Source organism: Schistocerca piceifrons, chromosome 1 (genome assembly GCF_021461385.2).
Source record: "Schistocerca piceifrons isolate TAMUIC-IGC-003096 chromosome 1, iqSchPice1.1, whole genome shotgun sequence".
NCBI classification, from domain to species: Eukaryota; Metazoa; Arthropoda; class Insecta; order Orthoptera; family Acrididae; genus Schistocerca; species Schistocerca piceifrons.
The window spans coordinates 834,340,897-834,366,389 of NC_060138.1; the positions used below are offsets into that span (position 1 = coordinate 834,340,897).

Sequence of the window (25,493 nt, forward strand, 5' to 3'; positions counted from 1 at the left end):
TTTGCCAATACCATGGCAGTTTGGCTTCGAGACCTAGTATAATCATTTCCGGTTTTAGCTTTTCCGCCAAATGTGACAAACGTGAGATCCATGACCTAGCAAACTATTTAATTGATTCCTTGCCTGCATTGAAGCGTTTTCCACTCCAAAATTCTCTCAACACTTCATTTTGCTTATTACTAGACCAATACTCATTAATGAAAGCTGTATTAAACTCCGCTAATGTTTTACACTTCAACATAACATCAGCTGGCCAACGCATGGCGACACCTGCTAAATGGCTTCTAATAAATGAGATTTTCTCTCGTTCAGACCAAGTTGGTGGAATCACATCTTCAAAATCGTTCCAGAAATCTAGCGGGTGGATATTTTTATCTGGATCGAACCGCAAGAACTGCCGACACCCGATAAAAGCGGCGTTTGCAGCTACAACTTGTTGTATACTACCATTACCAGAAGTTACTGAAGCTACTTTACTCTCAATGTTAGCGATGTTAGTACTAATATTTTCTACTTTCATTTCAACATTATCTACTCTTTGCACAATATGAGTAGTATCAGTTTTGATTGCATCTACGTCTGCTTGACATATGTTTACTTTTATATTAACATCTTTAAACCTATCTGAGCACAGTTCAGATTCCGCCTCGATCTTTTCTGTTAACTTGAGTTCCAGCTTCGCATCTTCCATTTGGAAGTCTCTGCGAACCTCAGCAACTTCGGATTTTACTGTTTTATACATTTCAGAAAATTGTTGAGCAACCTTTTTCTTAATATCCTCATGATTGTAATCAATTTTATAATTCAAACTGTCCAGATCCTCTTTCAACTTATTGCAACCAGCCTTGAAGGTATCGTCCATTACCTCCAATCGTTTATTAAAATTAGTTTGGCTGGCCATAATCTCATACTTTAATTCAGCATTACTGCTTTTGACCTCAGTTATTTCAGACTTTAATTCAGCATTACTACTTTTGACCTGTTCACTTATTTCAGACTTATATTCAGCTGTCATTTTTGCATTATTGGCTGACATTTTTGCATTACTGGCAGCTATTGCTTGTAATATAACATTTAAATCAATAGCCCCAGCATCTGTGGGTTGCTCACTAGCTGGCTTTTTATCACACTCAGGTGACAAAAAACTAGCTCCAACACCAGAATCATCAAAACTAAATAAAACTTCTGATTGATTAGTCATATCTAACTTCTCCTTCTTAAACTCTACCACCTCTGTTGACTGATTCATTTTTAATTCAACAGAGAAACTATCATCCAATAAATTAACAATTTCTGCTTTCTGCTTTACTACAGGGGTATCTATTATTGAATCATTGCCCCTTCCCACACTACTGTCAGGAGACAATACTTCATATTTCACTTTAACATTACTACTTTCATGCATATTTACACTTGAACCGTTGTCTGGATTTACAGTTCCCTCAACAGACATAGGTTCTGATATAAGTTTAACCTCAGTTTCTTTTGGCGGTTCCATCGCCGACAGTCTTTTAGTGCAGGTTAGTAAAATTTTTAACAGCTTTTCACTTAACTTAGTTCCTTCTGCACGACGTATGGCGTTGTCCACGCGGCGTACCGGGATTACTAATGCGCCGCAGTGCGCTGAACTGCCGACGGCTGTTGTGTGTTTGTGTGGCCCGCAACTGCAGGCGCGGCTCCGGATGCTCCAGCGGACGCTAGACTCAGTGCCAGCTCCGTCAATCCAGAGGTGTTATTAATCCAATTGCGTCGTCCACATACGCACGTAACACATTCACTGTTCTATGCTCAGTTGCGTGTCGCATTTCACTCGCGAATCCGAATAGTTAAAAATCACTTTCACTTTTACTCAGTTTACTTCCCGGCCGATGCACCATATGTGGGGCGGCAGGTAGAATTAATTGTTATATAAATGGTTGTAGAATGTTGAAACACTTCATTTCCTGTTATTTTTGCTGTCTTTCGCCGTTCTCAACACTGGCTCTCTAACTACAATATTGGCTACCAGAAAGTGATTAGCAAAACGTGAAGCCAGTAATTAGAATTCCTAGTGCCCACTTCATCTGAGAATACACTTATAGTTACAGCTTATAGCTCTGAGGAATTAGGAGATTGTCCGGGATTTATAATCAAAAACGATTTTCTAAAATAGCTGAGTATATTCTGAAAGTCACAGATGAAAAAAAGAAAATCCACACAATCTAACTAACAGAGCAGTTCAGAGTCTAATGCGCTGATGCCACTATAATTGTCCGAATTAACTGTTTAAATGAATGCTCGCCATAATTTGATGATTAGGTTCATCAAACGCCACGCTAAATAATGGTAGAATGTTTGTCCCGCGGCGGCACGTGAAAATACGACAATACGCAAACTGAAGATCGATAATTAAAGTCAACCCAGAATTAACACTTCACTCGCAAATGATTTCATGGTTACGCGTATCTCGAGTAACTTAATACGGCATCCGAGGCTGTTTGTAACAATGATACCGACGCGACGCGACCCCCGACACAGATGACGTGCTATTCAGCGTCTGGAGAGAACTGGGGCCTTGCTTCCTGGCGCAGCGTTCTTATATATAAAGCCGCGGTGCGGACGGCTAAGGGAACGCCTGATCAAATCGGCTCTCCCGACTAGCCGCTGGGCTAGTAATGCACCACTTTAAGTTACCTAATAAATCCTAGCTTCTCTTGCTGATGGCCGATGAAGCTCTTAATTTAAATGTGCATTCAGCACGCAGGTAAGTATTGATAATAAAATTTTGATGTGGCTAAGTTAAATATTTTGGGCGAGAGAATTAATTTAATTACACTGCACGCAGTAGACGAGCTCTGAACTGGCCCTTTGGAGATACGCTATCGCTATAGTTTTATAGGTATTCAAATTAAACTTCTCACATCCTTAGGGTGATAGCGGATCTCCATTCTACTTAAATATAAACATCCTAGCCTTATTTATTAGCCTACTTAATCTATCTTGCTTAAGTTTTAAGGCGAAAACCAGAAAATCATGAATTTCCACTAAAATTTTAATTTGTGAAATCCAAAGTACTGTTTTTATTAAATTATTATGAAAGATGAATCTAAATATAAAATTTTAACTTTCTAGCTCTTTTCTGTTGCGCCAATGATTTTTACAGAAAAACGTCCAAATTTCGAAAATGGCTAAAGTTATCGAACTGATATTCAACACATATTAATTTAGTATTACTCCTGACATGCTAGAAACATTTCAGGTTATTTATTTGATTTTTAAAGTATTGCGCAACATTTAAGACGTCAGAGCTAGTTACAACGGACTGGCTGGCACACAATGGAAAGACTGCTGTGAATTTACTACGGCGTGAGTAGGCTGCTTCCCTACAAAACACAATTCAATTGTAGTAGCAGTGTGCATAACTACAATACTAGGAGAAAGGATGATCTTCACTATTCAAGATTAAATCTAACTTTGGCACAGAAAGGGGTGAATTATACTGCCACTAAAGTCTTTGGTCACTTACCAAATAGTATCAAAAGTCTGACAGATAACCAACAAGTATTTAAGAAGAAATTAAAAGAATTTCTGAATGACAACTCCTTCTACTCGATAGAGGAATTTTTAGATATAAATTAAGAAATAAAAATTATAAAAAATAAAATAAAAAATAAAATAAAATAAAATAAAAAAATAAAATAAAATAAAAATAAAAAACACAAAAAATAAAAAAGTTGTTATATTAACTTAAGTATGTTGTTAAATTAACTTAATTATGTCATGTATTGGAAAATTTGACTCGTTTCACATCATTACGAAATATCGTATTCATGATCCATGGAACTAGTATTAATCTAATCTAATCTAATCTAATCTCATGTCTGCTATACACTGATAAGAGGGACTACCCTCCTCGACATGCACGCACCTGGACAGATTTTGTGCTTTTGGATGGGTGCTATGGCTAAGATTAGTGTTGCAGAGAGGATCTGCATTCACAATCTAGTAAATGGTACTTGCAATATAGTGGAGGGGTGATTTAGCGATGATGCAGAAACTAGGAAGCTTTCTGCTGTGTCATTGTCTGGCTTTGAAATTATGAAACAACTGGTAAAATTGCTATAACCGAATGTGCTGTCAATTAGGGTGTGTATTACCATACATCGCCCCATATCAACAGCGTCTTTGCCATACCATCTTTCCACTGGTATGCTGTTGATTACTGAATAACGATTGACTGACACACCACTTGGATGAGATGGAGGGAGCCTTCGTGGAACATTGGATATCTGCTACTTGTCACTTTGGAGCATGGGATTAAATGTGAAGACAGTTGTCTGGAAGCATTCCTCAATGCTGCAGACTCGTCCTGTTTCCATATGCTGCGATTCCCTCCACATGTTTTATTTTTTTCACCAATAAGATAACAGTACCTCTTTTTATTTTTACCACCTTGTGCATGTTGTGAACAGCACCTTCCAACAGTGGTCAACACCGGAACGGTAATCATGCACATGACTGCAAAATTACGAAACAATGCTCATCGAAATGGAACACCGAGACATCTGTTACCCGTCAGTGTGGAATATGGGATTTTCTGTGTAGGTCATCACCGTCGGATAGCTCTTGGAAAATCTCTACAATGTCACAAATGCTCCCAGTTTCCATCTGTTGCTTTGTCTTCCACATTTTTGTCAATGAGAAACGTTGCCGCCGTGTTTTATTCCTACCAACCTGTGTGTTGTGGGAGCTGCATAGTTTGTACCATGCAATGTTCAGCTTTCTGTGAGAGCCTAAGGATTGAAACATGTTAATGTTGGTTTAGTACCTGACTCAGACCTCGAAGTCATGGTAGAAAAAAAAAAGTGTATGGCAGTGTACAAAACTGTACTCATACACTGCTTGAATGTGCTACAGCCAAAAAAAATGTATTACTCTGCTTGTGAAGGAACAATGCAGGAACCCTCTCATGTGATTGATAGTCTATTGGATATGGTCTTCCTCCAGTAGAGTCGATAAAACTTCATGCAGATCTGTGGAAGCGACTTCGAGTACTGGCCACGTGCTCCAATGGAGTGATACATGTATATGTGTATATATGTAATATGCTCGATGTCAGCATGAAGACGACATTTGTTTTTCGATACATCAGAAGAGAGAGATTCTATTACAAGTGGTGACATAAGTGGTTATAGTTTGGATGCAGGTAATTCCCTCAAAACTTCACCGATTTTGCTCATAAAACTAATAGAAATCAGTTTATCTATTCTCGTGATATCATGACTGTTTTTATTATTATCATCACAACTGTATGTTTAAAAAACAGGAGTTGCCGCAAGTCTTGTGCTATTTCATACTTCATAACCTCTAATTATAAAGTAGACACCACATGAGTTACAGTTCACTGTGGAACCTAGAAATGATCGTGCTTTTTCTCCCAAAATGTCAGTAGATTACATGATTACATGAAATAGGCTGTGGTGATCAAATTATTTACAAAACTAGAATGCAGGAATCTGTTGTATGATCAGAAACTTTGTAGAGATGTCGGTAGAGGGAAGTTACGGAGCAAAATTGGCAAATCTAAGCACGCAGACGGTAATTGGTTTCGATGTAACGGAAGAGAGAGAGAGAGAGGGGGGGGGCAGTAAATTCTTATAAGAGCTTCTATTACAAGACGGGCTCTCACGATTTGTTTCGTAAATGCAGGTGTGATATAGCTTCGCACTGGTAAAACGGGACTTGCCATAGTGTACAAAACAGCAACATTCCCTTAACTTACAGCATGTTGTTGTCTAACGTAAAATTATTGTGTTTTTCCGTCCCGTGAGGTAATGGCGTGAAAAATTGAATTCTCTAATGTTATTTCAAATATGCATGACAGTTTATTTACAGACACCGATTTGAACGCGAGAGACGCTCTGAGGTCATGTAAATTGCCCATCAAGCTGAAAGAAATTGCTTAACATAGATGTTTTTTCTTTGGAGTTTAAATACTCGCTTTTGCTATACCTGAATGATGGTCCCGACTGTGTTTTCCTTTTTAAAAGATGCTTGATTATAAGAGATGTCACCAGGGGGCGAAGTGTCACTATACTAGGTGGCTATAATTAAACTTTCCCTATTTAACATGTTTTAATGTGGAAACTAATTACCATATGAGTACCAAACATGGTAGCATTAACGTCAAGGACATGGGGAAGAGAGGTAATGCATAATAGATTCAATTGACACACTTTTAACGTGCTGCTAAGGTACTTCATACCAACACATACCGGTAGCATTACTGCTACAAAAGGAGCTCAATAGGGCGCCCATCAGATGCAGAAGAGTCTGAAACTGCAGGATTGCATTCTGCACAGCAGAATAATCATGTCCATAGGTATGCTGACTATCTCTCTTGATATGCTACACTTCAGATCAGCACAAGTGTGAATGTTCTCCTGATAAACCCTGCCCTTCAGGTAGCCCCACGACCAGAAACCACAGGGAGTGAGATCAGGTGATGCTGCTGGTCAGGCGTTTGGAAACCATCAGCTCATAATTCAGATGTTTCCAAATGTGTTTCGTAGAAGCAGGTGAACTTCATGAGTGATGTGTGCTGGTGTCCCATCTTTCAAGAAAACTGTTGAATCAATGCATCTCTCTCCTGTAGGGTGGGTATGACATGTTGGTGAAGCATACTGCAGTGGCGCTGCATGTGTTAGGTCTTTGAGCGCCAACCTGTTCAAAAAAGAATGGGCCTATGATGAACATAGCTGCAAAGCCACGCTATATGGTGACATGTTCACCTTACAGAGAAACTTCATGCACGCTGACTGCTGGTGAAGATCCTCGTACTCGACAGTTCTGTGTGTTGACCTCATGCATCAGAGAAAAAGAAGCTTTGTCTCTCCATATGATGGTCCAGGGCCAGCTCTCATCATCTTCAATCCTTGCAAGAAAGTGGAGAGCGAAGTCAACATGTCGTTGTGCATCCTGTGGTACAATCTGCTGTACAATACGGATCTTGTACAGGAGGGGGCTGGAATCCATGTGCAGGCTGAGGAAAACACATGACATCATGTGGGGGGTGGGGGTGGGCGTGGTTGCATGGTGGAGGATTAATTGATCGATTTATTTAATTTGCATATCAATTAGATATCAAAATTGGGGTCGGAGCCCTATTACCCCTCTGCTTAAAATGCTACTTTGAAAATCTGTACAACTAAAAGAATCACATAATTAGTACATAAAGTGTTGCCAAGCTTAATGATTTTGGTATATAAGGTTACACACGGATTGACTGAGGACAAGAATAATTTTTTTTTCTAAACACAAAACAATTTATTCTATGCTTACATAAGTAAATTAACAATCTGAGAATAAACAAATGTAAAGTAGATTCACATTTAAGTGTCTAACAGAGGTTTCATTGAACCACCTTCACAATTCTCTATTGTTTCACAAGGATCAATAACCAGCAAAATAATAAGCAACTGCTAAACGAAAAGGCAGACGTAGTACTTAAGAGATCTTCAGATCGCACCTAACCTGGATGGCTGGCGAAGTGGTTCGGCTGTAAGATGAGAGCCAGTTGCCATTCTCAGAGGACAGACATGTTGTCTACTGCGGTCAGTCTCAATTAAGAGTTCTTAGCAATTTCTAGTTAATTGGACATGTAGTTGAGAACAGTGTAATAGTAATTAAGGAAATACCCAGCTCTTTATTTTGTTCAAGAATGAAAATTATTTGTGACTCTAAAGTGGAATGTTATTGTGCAGTTTCTCGTGTTCTGCTAAGAAAAGGCGAGTAGCATCTCGTATAAGCGAACTAATTGGAATTTTTATTATTTCTAAAATATTTGTTCCTCGCTAAGAGTTTATCACAACCTCAACACAATGGATTCACTACCTACGTGCTGTTTCCTGCCCAGGGGACAACAGCTATAGAAGACTGCAGGTTGGTGAACATTTATTAGAAATTGTGCTTTCCACTTAGGGCGATGGAAGCAAAGAGACACCTTTCGTGTACTGCAATCTTAGTACAAATGGGACCAGTGACGCGTCATCTGTGGTAACACAGGGGAGGTTATGAAGGAGAGAAATTTTCGAGGGAAGGAGTTTGTCATATGCACGTATATATATATATATCTTTCTCAATTTGTCGTATTTGTTAGTGTATTTTTTATGACTGCCGCTGATTTGTTGTTAAATTCCAACTCTTTTAAGGTGTTGAATAATGTTTTCTTGTCAGTTCTCGAATCATGTGCTTTTTTGAAGTCTACAAATGTTATGTAAATGCTTTAGATCTCATTCTTCTAAACCTGATTATGAATTTCAGATTTAAAATTTGTTCTACACAGGAGCACCCTTTTCTAAACCTTTCTTGGTACTCTCCTAACTGCTGATCCAATTCGCTTTTCAGACTTGAAGTGCTTTTTAAAGGAGGAGAGATGTTCCTTTATAGTTGATGGGGTCAGTTTTATCTCCTTTTATGTGGATTGGGTGAATTAATGCTGTTTTCCTATCTTCTGGTATAGCTTCTGTTTCCCAGATTTTTTGAAAGACCCGATGTAGTTTCTTGACTGTTCCTGCAACTGCAATTTTCCACATCTCAGCAGTTACTGAATCTTCCCTGGGGGCCTTGTCATACTTCAGATCTTAAATGATATGTCAGATTTCATCCATGCTGGGTGGTTCTGACTTTGTGTGAGTGTATCCTGGATTTTGTTCAGGAAAGTTTGCTCCAGTTCCTCACTATTTAACAAGTTATTCAAATAGCTTGCTAATATTTCACAGTTTGCTATTTTGTTTAGGGCTAATTTTCCGTCTTCATTCTTGAAGCAAAAGGTAGGTGGTGTTTTGGAGGCTTTGTTCAAAAGATGTATAGAAGTTCCTAGTATTGTTCCTTAGCAAGTCTTCTTCAGTTAGTGATAGCTAATTTCTTTCAAATTTCCTTTTTATTGCTCTTATCGTTTCTTATGTTTGAGATTTTTTTTAAAGAAGACACAGCCTTTACTTATTTTGTGGAGTACTATTTCTGCCAGACTTGTTTCCAGACTAGTAACTTTTTCACACTGTTTATTCCACCATCTGTGCTTTTTGTGTCTTTTGAGTGGTGCTGTTTCGAGGACTGTTTTGACGAATTTTATTTTAACATCCTCCCAGACCTTTGAGTCAATCTTTCGCCATTCCGGAAATTCTTGTTTCTTCACTATCAAAGTTTCTGTATCTATTTTATGAATCTTGCGTCCTTGTCTTAGACTCCTCGATTGTGGAATACATTTCTTTTTTATGGTGGTTAGACAGTATCCTGTTTCAATATTCAAATCCTTTCCAACTTTAGTATTCATGATTTTTTTAAAAAAAAAAAAAAGATGTAGCTATGTGGCCCATCTGAAATTCTCCCAAGTTTTCTGTTTCCTCTGCAGTTTCTTGAAATTTGTGGACATTAATTTGAGGTTGAAGCCTCTGCAATAGTTCTATTAGTCTTCCCCATTTTTGTTTCTTCTTTTGTGTGCTGCGTAGTCTAAAAAAGTTTTCCTGAACTTTCTTTCTTTTCCAGTCTGCACCTTAAGTCCCCTAACAACATTTTAACATTCGTCAATCGAACCTTTGACAGTCGTGTTCCAGTGAATCCCAGAAGCTTTGAACTATATCTGGATTCCTTTTATTGTCCACATTTATTCGAGCATGACGATTTATGAAGGTGTAAGTCTTACTTGCATATTCCAGAGTAAGAACTGAGAGACTTTCACTTTGGGAGTAAAAATCTGTGACTGAATTCACTATTGTTCTGTTTACAATGAACCCTGTTCCTAGGTGTGGAATGCCTTTTCCCATCGGATTCCAGCCTTTCTTTCCTTTGAGAATCCTATATCACTCGAATTTTATGTATTCATCATTGTGTCAAGTTTTCTGAATAGCCAAGAGTTGGATTTGGTATTCGTCTAATACTATAATTCGTTCTTTTAGTTTCACTAATTTCAAAAGTGAATTTATGTTTAGTGTGCCAAAGAAGTACTTCCTTTCTGTTCTTAATTTACATGTAGGACTTCCAGAGCACTGTGAGTCCCTCACTTTGTATGCCTAGTTTATTGCAGAATAAATTTACCTTCCTGCTACTAAACCTACTTTTCATTCACATTTTCTCAAAACCTAATTAATGTGTTTTTGAAAGTTCAGTAAACATATCCAAGTGATTTGATATCGTTAAATCTATATAAATCTTACTTATGCCGTCAACTCATAATAACATTATTTATGTAACAAGGCGACTGCCTGTATTCCCTAGTGCCTTCATAAAAGTTTATGATAAAATCAGATTTTTAGCATAAGTCAAGAAATTTTATAAACTTACTGCATTCAAGTCATAAACTTCCAATGTTATTCTGAAAGACATGGAAAATTAACTAAAAAAGTTTATTTCTCAGGAATTCTGTAGCTTGATATGACCACAATACTCATATCTGTCTCTTCTGACTTTCTCGGTTGTTCTGTCGCCAGATCACGTTATGTGTATTCCACAATATTTTCTTGGGGCAACTATTTAACGTTGTCTGACATTTGCTGCTGACATGTAGCAAAATATCATTTAATTTTTCAGAACAAGTCTCAAAACACATTCTTGATCAATTGAGTCGATATTTTATTTTTCTATAAACACCACAGAGGCTACAAGAGCCTCCATGGGATCTGTTGTTTCTACAAAATTTACTAGTAAACATAAAATTCTCAATTTTGTTTAATGCTTTTATGCAATACTTTTTTACCCAGTGTTCACCTATGCAAATAATATTGATATTTTCACATTCTGAAACTATAACATAAACTTTATGGAATTTATGGTATATGATATTTGGGAACAGTGTACAAATTAACAACAGAGTCACAGAACTAGTTGTGAAGTTCTATATTTCAGGCAGTTTCAGACAACTATCAGGTAGGCAGCAATGGAAATAAATAGAAGAGTTAATATAGCCTGTAAGATGGAAGATTGGACTTTTATTGTCCTGTCGACATCGATGTCATTAGAGACAGAGCACAAGTCGGATTGTGTCAAGGACAGGAAAGAAAATCGGCAGTGCCCTTTCAAAGGCACCATCTCGGCATGTGCCTGGAGCGATTTAGGGAAATCATGGAAAACCAAAATCTGGATGGCCAGATGCGGATTTGAACCATTGACCTACCGAATGCGAGTCCAGTGTGCTAACCACTATGCCACCACGCTCGGTAAAATGGCCTGGAGTGATTTTGGTAAACTAAATAGGGTTTTCAAAACCAAGCTTCTGGTACATCGGAAAATGATAGTTTCATACCTGTGACGAGCAACAGTTATGGGTCCGTTTTCTTGGCTGAAGTAGATACGTGGTCAAAAGCCAGAAGTACTTGAGTGCACAGTAGTGAACCAAGGACCCTAATGAAGTATGCTGAATCACAATGGGGGAACAGCAGTGGAAGGAGCCACCGTAAGTGCCACCTATTTCAGCTATGCATTGTCTGTCACCACCTGCAGCAATGACGGTTATCGACCTGAAAGGATGATCTAGCTGCTGTCACTAGATGCCATCTCCACTAGCTGCGGAACTAATGGCTGCACCTGTGTATGATGCCGCTGCGAGCTGTACCATTCATAATGTAGTCCAAGGCAGTGGCTCGGTGATGGGCCCAGACACTTGGTAATCCAGGTCACCATTGCTACCGTCTGGCTCCTGTACATCTGCTGTGTCAGTGGTGGTGCAGATCTCACAGCAGCGCCAATGCTGAATATGTGATAACTTGTTCTACTGTGAGGCTCGGCCAGTAATTCTGTGTCAACACAGCCTGCCTGATGCTTCTTATTAAAGAACGCCTTTTCGGCATCCATCTGCTGCACCTTGCTGAGGCTTCCTACATCAGCTCATGGTGACAGTTGTCCATTTGCTCAGTCGTGGTTTACAAATGCTAAGTTATGGAGCAGTGACACAACCCAAGCATGTAGCCAAGGAGCGGGAGGGAAGGGTGGGGGGGGGGGGGGGGGGGGGCAACGGGGTTGTCCGGAGATCCGGAACCTCCCATCACCTAAATGAAATTACACACGACCCAGTTGCCGTGTAGTGAATGACATTTTGCTTTTCAGTCCTATGACTTAGAAGGGATATATACTATCGATACTCAACAAGATCATCGATAGATTGAAGATATCGATATGTCAGTAACTTTATGGGCTATCGCCCAGTCCTACTTCAGCCAAGACCAACTACAGTACATTGTTGGCCTTATGTGAGCTCAGTTGTTGTTTTGTTCATCATTCCAGTTCTTACTTTCAGTTGAATTTAATTGTTTCTGTACTGCATGCTGTTGAGATAGTTTGTGATCATGCACAAGTTTACAACAAGAAAGAAAAAGAAAACGGATTTTGATTCGTTCTCTAGCATTACGGTAAATTAAAAATACGCACTACCATAATAGCATTACCATAATAGCCTAGTTACCTATCTATAGCGGTTAAATGTTAGCACTGGCATCATTATTTGGAGACTGGTAGATCAGTGGGGTCACAATATTTCATTATGTCACAAGGCAGTGGAGCGGAATTCGGATTCGAACTTGCTACCGTAGCGGTCGCGCGGTTCCATACCTAAGCGCCTATAACCGCTCGGCCACACCGGTCGGCCAATTAAATTAAATTAAAATCAGTTGAATTTCTCTGCGTCGCACAAATACCGCGATGATCAATAATAATATCAACAATACGCCCAAACGATGATGACAGTATTTCTTTCGAAAAAATTGCTCAAAGTTCTATCATTAGTAGCCCAAGTGGCAAAATATCGGCCAGTCTGGTCACCCGGGCGGCACTAAATTATGAAAACCAGTTGTGATACAGAACGATGAGGAGGATTTTGAGGAGAGCGAAATGTGTATGTGATGACAGCACATTCTATAGTTTGTTTCTAAAAAATTTTTTGGGCTGGCCACTCGAATTTGTCCTAGCCAACTGCGCCCTGCAACACTCTCCTCCTACCAACTCCCCATCCTTTCGTCCCAAATCTGTTTATGCTCTTTAAATACTACAATATAATAACCGAAATTTTTGATCACTTAAGGAAATTGAAGAATTTTAATGATATGAAAAACACTTTAATAAAATCTGAGTTTGAATTGAGGGACCTGGGATATTTTGATGTGCTTAAGAACTTCTGACTTGGTTTTGGGTAATCCATAAATTTAAATTCAAGACTGTAGTGGAAGGAGATAGCTATTGTCAAAAGAGATTTGAACACTATTTACTTTATAAGTAATTCAGCCCAAGATCAAGCTTTTTCAGCTCTATGATACTGAACCCTATACAAAAAACTGAGCTGTGAGGCAATGCATTATATTAGAATTTTATTTCATTTGGCAATAGAGTGAAGTTATCATATTGCCAAAAAAAGAAATATTTATTTCGCATTTGGATGAAAGTTGTTCATTTTTAAGAAAAGCTTTTCTTGCTTAGTTTTATAGGTCAAATATTACTTGTATGAAGACTCCCAAAAGCAAATTATGTACTAAAATTAAAAAATAAATAAATATGTTTTCAAAATAAATGAAAAACTTGATCCTTTTAAAGTCCTCTTTAACAAATCGCACCCCTCTTCGGCAAAATCTTGCCTGCGTTCTTCAATAACTGAATAGAGTCTGTCAGGTCACTAGGTAGAAACTGCATTACAGTCTTCAATGTATTGTCACAATGGTGGATGTGAATCTGAGTGACTCAGCGAACGCCAAACCAGACTCATGTTTTTGTAGATTAATTTTTACCTTCTGATTTAGCCTGCAATAGTTTATTGAAGTACTGAACACTGCATCATCATGATACATGTAACTGATTGCATATCTATCCTCCTACTTATTCATTTTATCATGACTACTGAAATGTGTAGAAAGAATATCCATAGTTGTCAACACATATCCTTAGCGCCTTTGTTAGTGGAGTAGATTGGTCATGTACTTAATTAGTTGAGGTAATGTTTCATCTGCAGGACGCCGAACAGCTGGAAGCCATCCTGCAAGAAGTGGAGGGCCAAATGCAGACATGTTCTCACGCAGAGTTAATACGGAGAAGCCACGAGCTGTCATCTATGATTCACGCTTTGCGTAAGAAACCAATGGCGAGCTTTGTCACTGCGCCAGTCCCTGCCGACTTCGTAAGGTGAGGTAAAATTTTAAGGGTAAGTGTTTTAAAAAAAAAGAAGAGATTAGTTTCACCCAAAATAATGTCATAATGTTATGATTATATCAAAACTAGAACGCCATTACCACAGCAACCGAAGGTAGAAAGTGTGCAGCCCGTCTCACAAATGAAATATCAGTATTATTTAGTTGAAGTCTTAACCACTTAGCTTTCATATCGGTTTCGTTCTATTTTCAGGCTCAGAATGGTGTGTGATAAGCGGCTTAAACTTTTTTGATTATCTACCCAGCAACACAAAATAACTAGAAAAGTAAATTTTAAAGGAAGACTACATTCGTTTCTTCTAGATGATTTCATCTAATCTGTAGACGAATGTTTAACTAGAAATTAGTAACATACATAATGCAGAAGACAGATGTATTTACTTTTGTCGTTAATTTTAAGTGTCAGTTACGGGTAAGAGCATCTGTAACATGAAAAGGACTAAAAAGTTTTCTATTGTTGGTCAGTTTAAATATCTTTAAGTAATAGCCAAACTCTGGTATGTATTAAATTTAACCAGTTAGCTTAAGGTATTTAGTACCCATTCTCATACAAGCAAACACAACTATACATAGCCTGTAAACTGACCAAGGTCGAAAAGGTATTTAGACTGCCTCAAAGTTTATGGTTCCTGAACTATTTGGGGTGTAACCTTATGCGACATCCACCCATAGAGTTATCAGTGGAAAAATGCTCATATCAGAGCACAAAAAAGGCGAATATGCTCCTATTTAAAAGATTCTGATTGAAAAGTGGAGTACCAGTTGCCACATTCTTCCTTCCTAAGCACCTTCAAAAATTTTTACAAAAATTTGGGAATATGGACATGTTCGCACTCTTTTTAACATGCAGATCACCTCTCACTCCCACAAACTCTCCCAACAATAACTCGCTCAACCCCACTAGTCCACCGCTGTAAGTCATTCATACCATCTCAGTCACTCTGTGAGCTCAAGTTGTTGTCATTAATTATTTGTGTCTCTCTTTCCCCTACTACTACTATCTCCTCTCGCTGTCACTGTCTCCCTCTTGCTCTCTCTTACTGTCTGTCATTCCTTCCCACTGCTGCTCTCTCTTCTCACCGCCAGTATCTCTCTCTTTCTCGTTGTCGTTGTTATATACTCTCTCTCTCTCATTATCACTGACTCGCCCACTTCCAGTTTCTCCTTCTCTTTATTCCTGTTCCACTGGCACTGTCTCCTTCATTCTTTTCCTACCATTTTCTGTCACTGTCAAGTATTTTTCTGTACCACTGTCTGTCTGTCTGTCTCTCTCTCTCTCTCTCGCACACGGCCATTGTCTCTTTCGTTCTTTCTGTATCACAACAGCTGTCTATCTTCCAGGATTTGCTACTTATTCTTCTCTTTCCTACTGCCACTGTCTCCTTCTCTCTGAACATAAAAAAAAACGCGAATATGTTCGCGTTCCAAAATTTTTAAAGGTGCTGAGTAAGATAGAATGAGACAGCAGGTACCCTCTTTTCATTCAAAATGTTTTAAACTGGAGCATACTCACCCGCTCTGTGCTCCGTCTGGATCATTTTCCCGCTGGTTTCCTTGTTTTCCCTGTTACAGTGCATGTCATTCATATGAAAAGAACATTATGGGTGAATAACTAACGTGAAACTAATGTTACATCTTAGACTGGATTTTACGTTCACAAAAATTTTGCTTTCGCTTCAGTACTGCAACATGGGGTTCCCAGAACCCTTATGATGATAAAATGAACACTTTACAGCGTATTTATCCGTGATACGTCACTTTATTAACTACATTTTCGCCTCGCACCAGATTTTACGTGTACAAGTAAGGTAACTTTTCACCTCTATCTCGGAAACGCATAAAGACATGAAGAAAATTTTCAAGATTTTTCGAGATCGTGGACTTTGGAATATATCGTAAAAATTACAGCATAGATGTCTTGGAATCCGCGGCTCGGATTTGGTACCCAAAAACCATGATTTTGGGATGTTTCTTGATAAGAGAATATATAGTTAAAACGTGAACAATCTGCTGCAGTAATTACTTAGATATCCGCTGCTGACGACGGAAAAACATTGAAAAACGCTTTTTCCAGGTTTTTCTCATGAACTGCCCAAGCACTAAACGGTGCCCCCATAAGCCCCTCTAGGCGCACCGCAGATTACATCTAATGCAAAAAGAACCAACCGAAATTCTCCATTTGCCTAAGTTTGAGGGTGTCTGTAATACTCAAACTTTGACCTTGTACTGTAGAAGAATTGCAATAAGAGGAATCTTCTATTGCGTGTACAAATGGTCCCTAGTCCAAAGGCTATCCAAAACACTTGACCATACCGTTCTATCGCCAATAGAATCCGAGGTATGAGACCCGGAAAAATTCCGTTTCTATGCGCTGCGTTTAGACCGTATTAGTAGCTCATGTTGTCGCATGCGTACCTATGAATGAGTAGTGAGGTTCGAGATCTTTGCCAAAAACTCATCAGATTTGTCAAATCATAGTGATCTTCATCCCAGTCACGGTTAATATAACCAACAGACCTACAACCATGCAAGGTTTTTGTCAAGAACTCAGCAGATTGTGAAATCATAGCGATCTTCGTCGCAGCCATTGTGAGTGTAGTCGATGGACCTACAACCGTGCGAGATCTTTGCCAAAAACTCAGCAGATTTGTCAAATCATAGCGATCCTGATCGTAGTCATGGTGCATGTAATCAACGGACCTACATCATACTATATCTTTGCCAAGAACTCAGTAGATTGCCAGATCATAGTGAATTTCAACACATTCATGGTGAGTATAATCAACAGAACTACAACAATGCGAGATATTCTGCAAGAGGGACAGAGATGTACAAGACGCAAAATAAGTGGACAGAACTTTTGTACCTGAAGGGTGCCTGTCAAGTTCCATCGCTCACGAGAATTGTTTGCCTGCTACAACCACTCCGCATCATCATGTTTTTGGTAGTTATGTTGAGTGGAGATGTTATAATATCCATAGGCTTATTTGATCTATTAGATGTCATTGGAGTACAGATATCTGAATCGGTCTGCCTTGTGTCGTCTCTCGACCTCGGATAGGTTTGTTGCTTTTCTTCCTGGATGTTCGAGTGCGTCGTAATACGCGTTGCCATTCCTGTGGTTATGTTTCCATTGGAATCTTTAAAGTGCTCTTGGGACTAGTTTGATTACATTCCCAGACTCCTGCAAAGTTCGAAGGAACATGTTTTGGTAAGACCTGTTTCGTCCTGTTGGCGACTTTGGGACTGATGTGCAGTAAACTCAGGTTCGTTATGAGATGGAATTTTGCCATGTACTAGGTAGTGACGCTTCCAATCTTTCAGCAAGTACATGCCATCTGAAAATAGATATTAGATGGCTGGAGAAGTGGGTTTTGTTGTTTCTAACTATCGCTGTCATGTTATAAACGCTCTTAAACTAAAATTGGTGGGCCTAATTTCAAATCTGGCAGAGTCAATAAGATTTCTGGTGCTCAGTTTGGGTTAAAGGGGAATGATTAACATCAGTCGTCGGCTATAGCAAGTGGAAACAAGCGACAAATGTAAATAATATGCCACCTGTGACGTCATATCAGTTCCGATTTCGTGAACGTAATAAACAAAAAATTTATCACATTGCGAAATAAATGCTTCGAATTACGAATATTGTAAAGCATAACAAAGAAAATGTTGTAAGTAAAAAGGAATCAAGTATCGTAAAATCACTCTCTGCCGTTATAAAGGACAGCAGAATACCGCTATAAAAGACAGCAGAACATACAGCATGAGGTGGAAATAAATGTTTCTGATAAAATTGTAAAATTTTCGTAAATATATCAACAGCAGATTTCAATACGCATTTATAAGTACTGTGGATGAAGTGTTGGGCACTAAACCGAATCCCAACTGTCAATGTCTGTTAAAAACGACACAAAGAACCTGATTAAGAAAAACATATGAGCCGTAAGGAAACTGGTGGAAATTTCGGGTAATATGCTCCATGCAACTGGAAAAAAATCACAAAAAGAAGTAGACTAAAAGTGCACTGTTAATTAATAACAGTTCCCCCACACGACATATCCAAAGGGGTGCGGAGCTGTCTGAATCCCCGTATCACCTAAATGAAATTTCACAGGGCCTAGTTGCCTTGTAGTGAAACTGAAAGATATTTTGATTTACAGTCAAACGACGAAAAATGGATATGCACTACCTACAATTAACAAAACCATCGGTAGAGCGAATTGTCGATATATCGATAACACTATCACCTACCGCCCATCCCTGCTTTAGCAAAATGAACTACTCTTGTACATTGTTGGCTTTACTTGAGCTCAGTTGTGTTGTTCATCATTTCAGTTATTACTTACAGTTCAATTTAATTGTTTCTGTGTGGTGCGCTGCTGAGATAGTTTGTAATCATGGATAAGTTTCTAACAAGTTCGAGGAGGAAACCGATTTTGATTCGTCCACTAGTGTTATGGTAAGAAGTTAAAAATACATACACACTATTATAATAGCCTTATTACCCATCTGTAGCAGTTTAATGTTAGGCCGGTATTACACTATCAAATTTCTTTTTCAAAGATTTGATCAAAGATGCGATCAAATATTCTGTCAAATATATTTGACAAAAATATTTGACGAGGCGCTAAAAAGAGGTATTACACTGTCATCATATTTTTCATCAAACTTCATGATGGCTGACAACAACAACTTGTTATTAACCGCAGGAGTTGCATGTACCACAATTGCACTGTTTGTACATGCGGAAGAGAAGCGGGGGAAAAAAAGGAAACATACCTGGGTGAAGCCGTGTACGTGAGCTTATAGTGGAGGATGCGAAGTCGTACATCAATTACTTAAGAATGGATGAGCATACATTTCTGTATGTGCTCACTGAAGTGTATCCTCATATCACAAAACACAATATTCACTTAAGAATGCTACATCTGCAGAATACAGGCTCACTGTTAACACTCCGATTCCTTGCTACAGGAGAGGGTTAGGTTAGGTCAGGTCTCCAATCTTCTTAATCTATTTTTGTATTCAGGGTGCCTCGTGTTGTAAAGCGCCTCATCAGCTTCATATAGCTCTATTAATTTTGTAGTTGTCGGCACACACCAATTGTATTTACCGGCAATGTTTATAAAAACACTACAGACGACAGAACGCTGCATGTGGCAACATGTCACATTGCAGTGAACAGAAGACAAGCTACTTCTTTGATCAAATTTACAGCGAGGCCCTAGATTTGATCAAATATTGGACGACATTTGACAAAGTTCCCTATTACACCATCAAATATCTTTGACAAAGAAATTTGACAGTTTGATACCGGACTTAGGTCTGGAGTTGTTATTTGGAGACTGGTAGAACTTTGGAGTTGCAATATTTCATAATGCAGCGGAGCAGTATACATCGTTATAGTTAAAATTAGATTAAAATACATGTAAATAAAAAGGGAAACGTTCGTTTGTACAAAATCAGTTCTTCACAGACTGCTTTGAAATTTCGACACAATGTTCAAATACATGTGTGTTGTTACAAGGGCCTGCTGTAAAGTAAGGTGTCCGAATGTTTTACTCTGTTCTCAATATCAGTTGAGGTGTTTACATGTCACGCAAATTTCTGGGTCTATTTTTCCGTTTCGCTAACGCAAGTTGCAAGGCTCTGCGGCTAGAGGGCTCCAAATTCACGACTTTAACATGGCGGTGTGTATCATAACAATGTCAATGCGTGAAAACAGTATATATTATATATATGTATGTATAATGTTGCTCTAATAGCTATATTAAGATATGCACATATTCGAATGCAAGTTCAAGGGAATCGGTCAAGAAATTTTGGAGATTTAAGATTTTGCACAAACATACATATACATCTATATAATTACAAGAGTAAATGTTCGTTTGTTCACAATCTTAAATCTATGGAAGTTCTTCACCAATTGCTTTGAAATTTAGGCACAACATTTCATTCAAACATATGCATTTTAATATATCAATCTTTTAATGTTTATAATATACAAATAAATATGTAATGTATAAAGTGGAAACATTATACCCAGAAATAACGAAAAGTCAACTGGTTTACTTCAAATTTTTATTCAGTACTCTAATTAACATTCAGGTGGACATATGCTATCTATTTTAATATATAATCTGAGGTGACAAAAGTCATGAGCTAGTGAAGGTATAAAAGGGCAGCACACTGGATTGGTGGAGCTGTCATTTGTACTCAGGTGATCCATGTGAAAAGATTTCCAATGTGATAATGAACGCACAACGGGAATTAACAGGATTTGAAAATGGAGTTGTAGTTAGAGCTAGACACATCAGACATTCCATTTTTGAGTTCAGCATTCCAAGATCCACAGTGGTGAGGGTGTGCCAAAAAAACAAAACATCGTGCATTACCTCGCAGCACAGACAATGCTGTGGCCGACAACCTTCACTTGACGACTGACAGCAGCGGTGTTTGCATGAAGCTGTCACTGCTAAGACAAGCAACACTGTAGGAAATAACCGCAGACAATGCCATGGCAAATGACCTTCACTTAACGACTGAGAGCAGCAGTGTTTGCCTGAAGCAGTCACTGCTAACAGCATGAAATCACCGCAGAAATCAATATGGGATATACAGTGAACGTATCTGTTAGGACATTGCATCAAAATTTGGCTTTAATAGGCTATTGCAGCAGACAAACAAAGCGAGTGCCTTTGCTAATAGCATGACATCACTTGCTGTGGCTCTCCTGGACTCTTGACCATATTGGGTGGACCCCAGACAACTGGAAAAATGTGGCCTCGAGTCCCAATTTCAGCTGCTAAGAGCTGATGGCAGGGTTCAACAGTGGCGCTGATCCCACAACGTCATGGACTCAAGACTTTTTGCAGTGACACAGTTATCTATAATGAAGCACTATATGAAAGAAGCTGCATAAACATTCAGTCAGATCTTGATAAGATTTCAATGTAGCGCAGAGATACTCAGCTTGCCCTACATGTTTACAAAAATAATTTTTGCACTTCACAAAACGATGAAACTTAGTTTCCTATGACTATAATATAAACGAGTCATTGTTGGAATATCGGCCAACGTAATATTACCGGGGTGTAGCACTTTGTGGGGATATGAAATGAAATGATCACACAGATTCAGTTGTGGGTAAAGTAGGTGGTAGACCAGTTTATTTGTAGAATACTGGGGAAGTGCAATCAGTTTACAAAGGAAGCTACTTAAAAATCACACTTTCGACCGTTTATAGAATATTGTTCAAGTGTGTGGGACCCGTACCACATAAGACTAACATGGGATACTGGACATATACAGAGAAGGGCAGTGTGAATGATCACAGGTTTGTTTAGTCAATGTGAGAGTGTTACAGAGATACTGAAGGAGCTGAACTGGAAGACTCTTGAAGATAGATGTAAACTATCCTGAGAAAGTCTATTAACAAAATTTCAGGAAACAGCTTTAAATGATTACATGTATCGCTCACATTGGGATCATGAAGATAAGATTAGAATAGTTAGTGCATGCACAGAGGCATTCGAATAACCGTTCTTCCCACATTGCGTACATAAATGGAACAGGGAGAAACCCTAATAACTGATACAATGAGACATACCCTCTTCTGTGCACCTCACAGTGGTTTGCAGAGTGTAGATGTACATGTCAACAAGGCACTGTGTAACCAGGTGGTGGCTACTAAATGGTACGGATGTGTTAATGCGGAATTTACTTATTTCTGAGGTCCAACTGAACCAATCATATTGGAAATGGTTATGTTGGGCTTCTTGGAGACTATTTGCAGCCATTCATGGACTTTATGTTCTCAAACAACAATGAAATTTTTAAGGTTGACAATGTGCACTGTCACCTGACAACAAATGGCGCAATTGGTTTGAAGAACATCCTGGGCAATTTGAGCTACTGATTTGGCCATGCAGACCTTCCGACAAGAATCTCATTGAACAATTGTGGGATATAATTGGGAGGTCAGTTCTTGCACAAAATCCTGCATTGGCAACACTTTTGCAATTATGGATGGCTATAGAGGCAGCATGGCTCATTATTTCTGTAGGGTAATTGTAATGACTTGTTGAGTCGCCGCCACATTGATTTGCTGCTCTACGCCAGGCAAAAGGAGGCCCGCCATGATATTAGGAGATATGCTATGACTTTTGTCACCTTAGTGTATATAAATATAAATGTAAAATATATAATAGTGAAAGGTTATTAGCAAACAAGAAAGTTGTTTTTATAGATTATCAGCTTATAATTTGAATATTACTACGGAAACGAATTTGTAGTGGCAATGAACAATGCTCAAGGTCAGCGAGTTGGGGGAAGGGGAGATTGACAGATGGGTGGGAGGAAATGGACTTCGAAGGCGGAAAAGAGGAGCTGGACAGGGAGAGGGAACAGGAGGGGACGGAAAGAGAGGAGGAAGAGAAGATGGACAGAGAAAAAGGAGGGTGTAGATGATGGACAGAGAGAGGGGGAAGGAAGAGGAGATGTGCGAAGTGAGAGAGAGGCAGAGATGGGGAGAGGTGGGGAGAAGGAGACTAAGCCTTGTATCCAATTCCCATGCATATCATATCATAAATTTATGCTTTCTCTTTTCTTTCTTTTACATATAGGCCTAACCATACTGAGTCACAGCAACACTTAAACGGGAACAGCTGGTCAGACCAAAAATGTTCACTTGGATATGCCTGTGTTGTCTAAAAATTGCATTGATCAATCTCAATGTCACCCAAACTGGGATGGTTACATATATTTTTAAAAAATTGCTCAAAATTCCACCATTAGTACCCCAGTTGGTAAAATACCACCCACTATGGTCACCCAGGTGGAACTCGGTTATGGAACCCAGTTTAGATACAGAAACTTGGGAGGTTTATGGAGAGCAGAAGGAGTATATGATGACAGCACATGCTATTATTTGTTTCTAAAATAAAATAAATTTTATGTACACAACCAAGTATGTTGTACATCGTACAAGAGTTTATAAGTGTCAGATACTGTATAACCATATCACGATGGATAAATACAAACGTATTCATGAGGTTGCATGCATTAGAAGTCTATCTGAAATCAATATGTGGATTAGTGTTAAGATAGCTCATAGTATATGTGTATTCCGTTATATTTTATTAATAAATTTGACTACTATAGTTTCAAGCTGACTGTTGAAATAATATTTTTAAAACGTTCTTGATCATTTGAGGAAACTGAAGAATTTTAATGAAATGAGAGGTTATTTCATAAAATTTGAAATTTAATTGAGAAATTTGGGATGCTTCAAAGTGCTGAAGGAATTTTGACGTGGTTTCAGATAAGTTGTAAATTTAAATGCAAGAATAATAGCTATTATCAAAAGAGATTTGAACTCGTTTTTCTAGATAAGTCATTCAACCCAGCATTAAGACTCTTCTGCTCAGTAACAGTGAACCTTATATTACAAGACTGAGATGAGATTTTTTTTTTTTTTTTTGTTAGCAGAGAGATAATACAGTATATTAGAAATATACAAGGGTAAGTCAATTATTATCTGCAGTTTAGTTATATTTTTATTTATTTTGGTAGGACTGTCGTTATACATTGATGACGCCTACTTGGTTTATTTGTTGTTATATCTTTGCAATGTTTAAGCTGCTAGGTTAGTTTCGTTATCTCTGCCGTGCTGTTAATCATGGCTGCTCCGCTGTCTAATTGCACCAAAGAAGAGCAACCTTCAGTGATCCATTTTTTGTGGTCGGAAGGCTTATCAGGGGCCGAAAGTCACCAAAGACTTTTGGTACAGTACGGAAACAGTGTTTTTGCCACAATGGAGTGTCTACGAAAGGATTGAAAAATTCCGAAATGTGCGCACAAGTGTTAAGCATGATAAAGGAGCTGGATGACTGTTTACCGCCACAAATGAAGAAACCACTGAGCATTCACATGAAATAATTCTCTTAAATAGACTATTAAATATTGACGAAGTGGCACATCATCTGAAAATTAGTCACGGTTCTGCCTACAGAATCATCCACAACAGACTTGGGTTTCATAAAGGTTGTGCAGGATGGGCCTCAAAACAACTCGCACAGTTGCATAAACAAACACGCTTGGACATCTGCAAAAAACATTTGGATCGGTATGGTAACTTCTTAGACAGTATCATTACTGGTGACGAAACATTGATCCATCATTACGAGCCGGAGAGTAAATGGCAGAGTATGGAATGGAAACATCCAAATTCTCTGTGCAAGAAAATGTTCAAGACCCAACCATCCGCAGGAAAGCTGATGCTTACAGTTTTCTGCGACGCACAAGGTCCAGTACTGGAACATGATGGGGAAAGGTGCTCAGCAATGAACAGTGTACATGACAGTGAGATGCTTACTGCCAGGCTAAAGCCTGCAATTCGAAGCAAATGCCGAGGATTGCTGTCAAAAAGTGTTGTGTTGTTTCACAACAATGCTCGTCTGCATACTGCTGCCCACACTGCTGACATGCTCCAGAAACTAAATTTGAAGTACTGGATCATCCTCCATATTGTCCTGATCTTGCCCTTTTGACTATCACTTGTTTGGTCCACTCAAACAGGCATTAAGGGCTGTTGATTTGCCTCAGACAAAGCAGTGAAAGAAGCTGTGCATTCCTGGTTTGCAGCTGAGAACCTTCTTTTATGAAGGCATCAGGAAGCTTGTACAACGACGGACCAACTGAGTTGAAACGCAAGGAGACTATGTCGAAAAATGATGTTCGTGTAAGTTTCCTATTTGATTACAATAAAATTTTATAACCACTTTGCAGACAATAATTGACTTGCCCTCGTAATTCATTTGGCAACAAAGTGAAATTGTCGTATTGACAAAAAAAGAAGTATTTAATTGTGTGTGTGTGTGGTGTGTGTGTGTGTTTAATGACATTGAAAGACATTGAAATGTATCAAACACTACACATCAGATCAAAATTGCGTTATTATTCCAATTGGTTCGTCTTGTACGGAGACATCCAGCTATACCGCAGTCGACCTGTCACCCCACCAATACGTGGGTAGTAGGGCAAATCTTCAGTTGGAACCCCCATTTTTTTTAATATCAGATTGCGATTCTACGGGACAATCTACGAGGGTGAGTCTAATGAAAACCTTACATTTGTAATAACAAATCGAAATTTCGCGCTGTTATCCTGTAAGTCGGTAAGCATGCTACTAACAGTGTGCAGAATTGCCTGTAAGTGGCAGCATAGTGCAGATGCACACATACCGTCGCAGTGTCAGTATAAAGATGGCTGCCCCACTTGCGACTTGCACCAGGGAAGAACAGCGTTCTGTTATTCCATTTTTTGGCAGTG

General features: G+C 38.7%; 1 protein-coding gene across 1 annotated transcript in view; it reads left to right on the plus strand.

Annotated features, from left to right (window-relative positions):
- LOC124775471 (E3 ubiquitin-protein ligase TRIM37-like) overlaps positions 1–25,493 on the plus strand; it is a 201,349-nt gene that overhangs the window by 70,368 nt on the left and 105,488 nt on the right. The window contains exon 5 of the mRNA XM_047250307.1: positions 13,967–14,136. Coding sequence (XP_047106263.1) covers positions 13,967–14,136 — 170 coding nt within the window. The remainder of the gene's footprint in view (positions 1–13,966; positions 14,137–25,493) is intronic.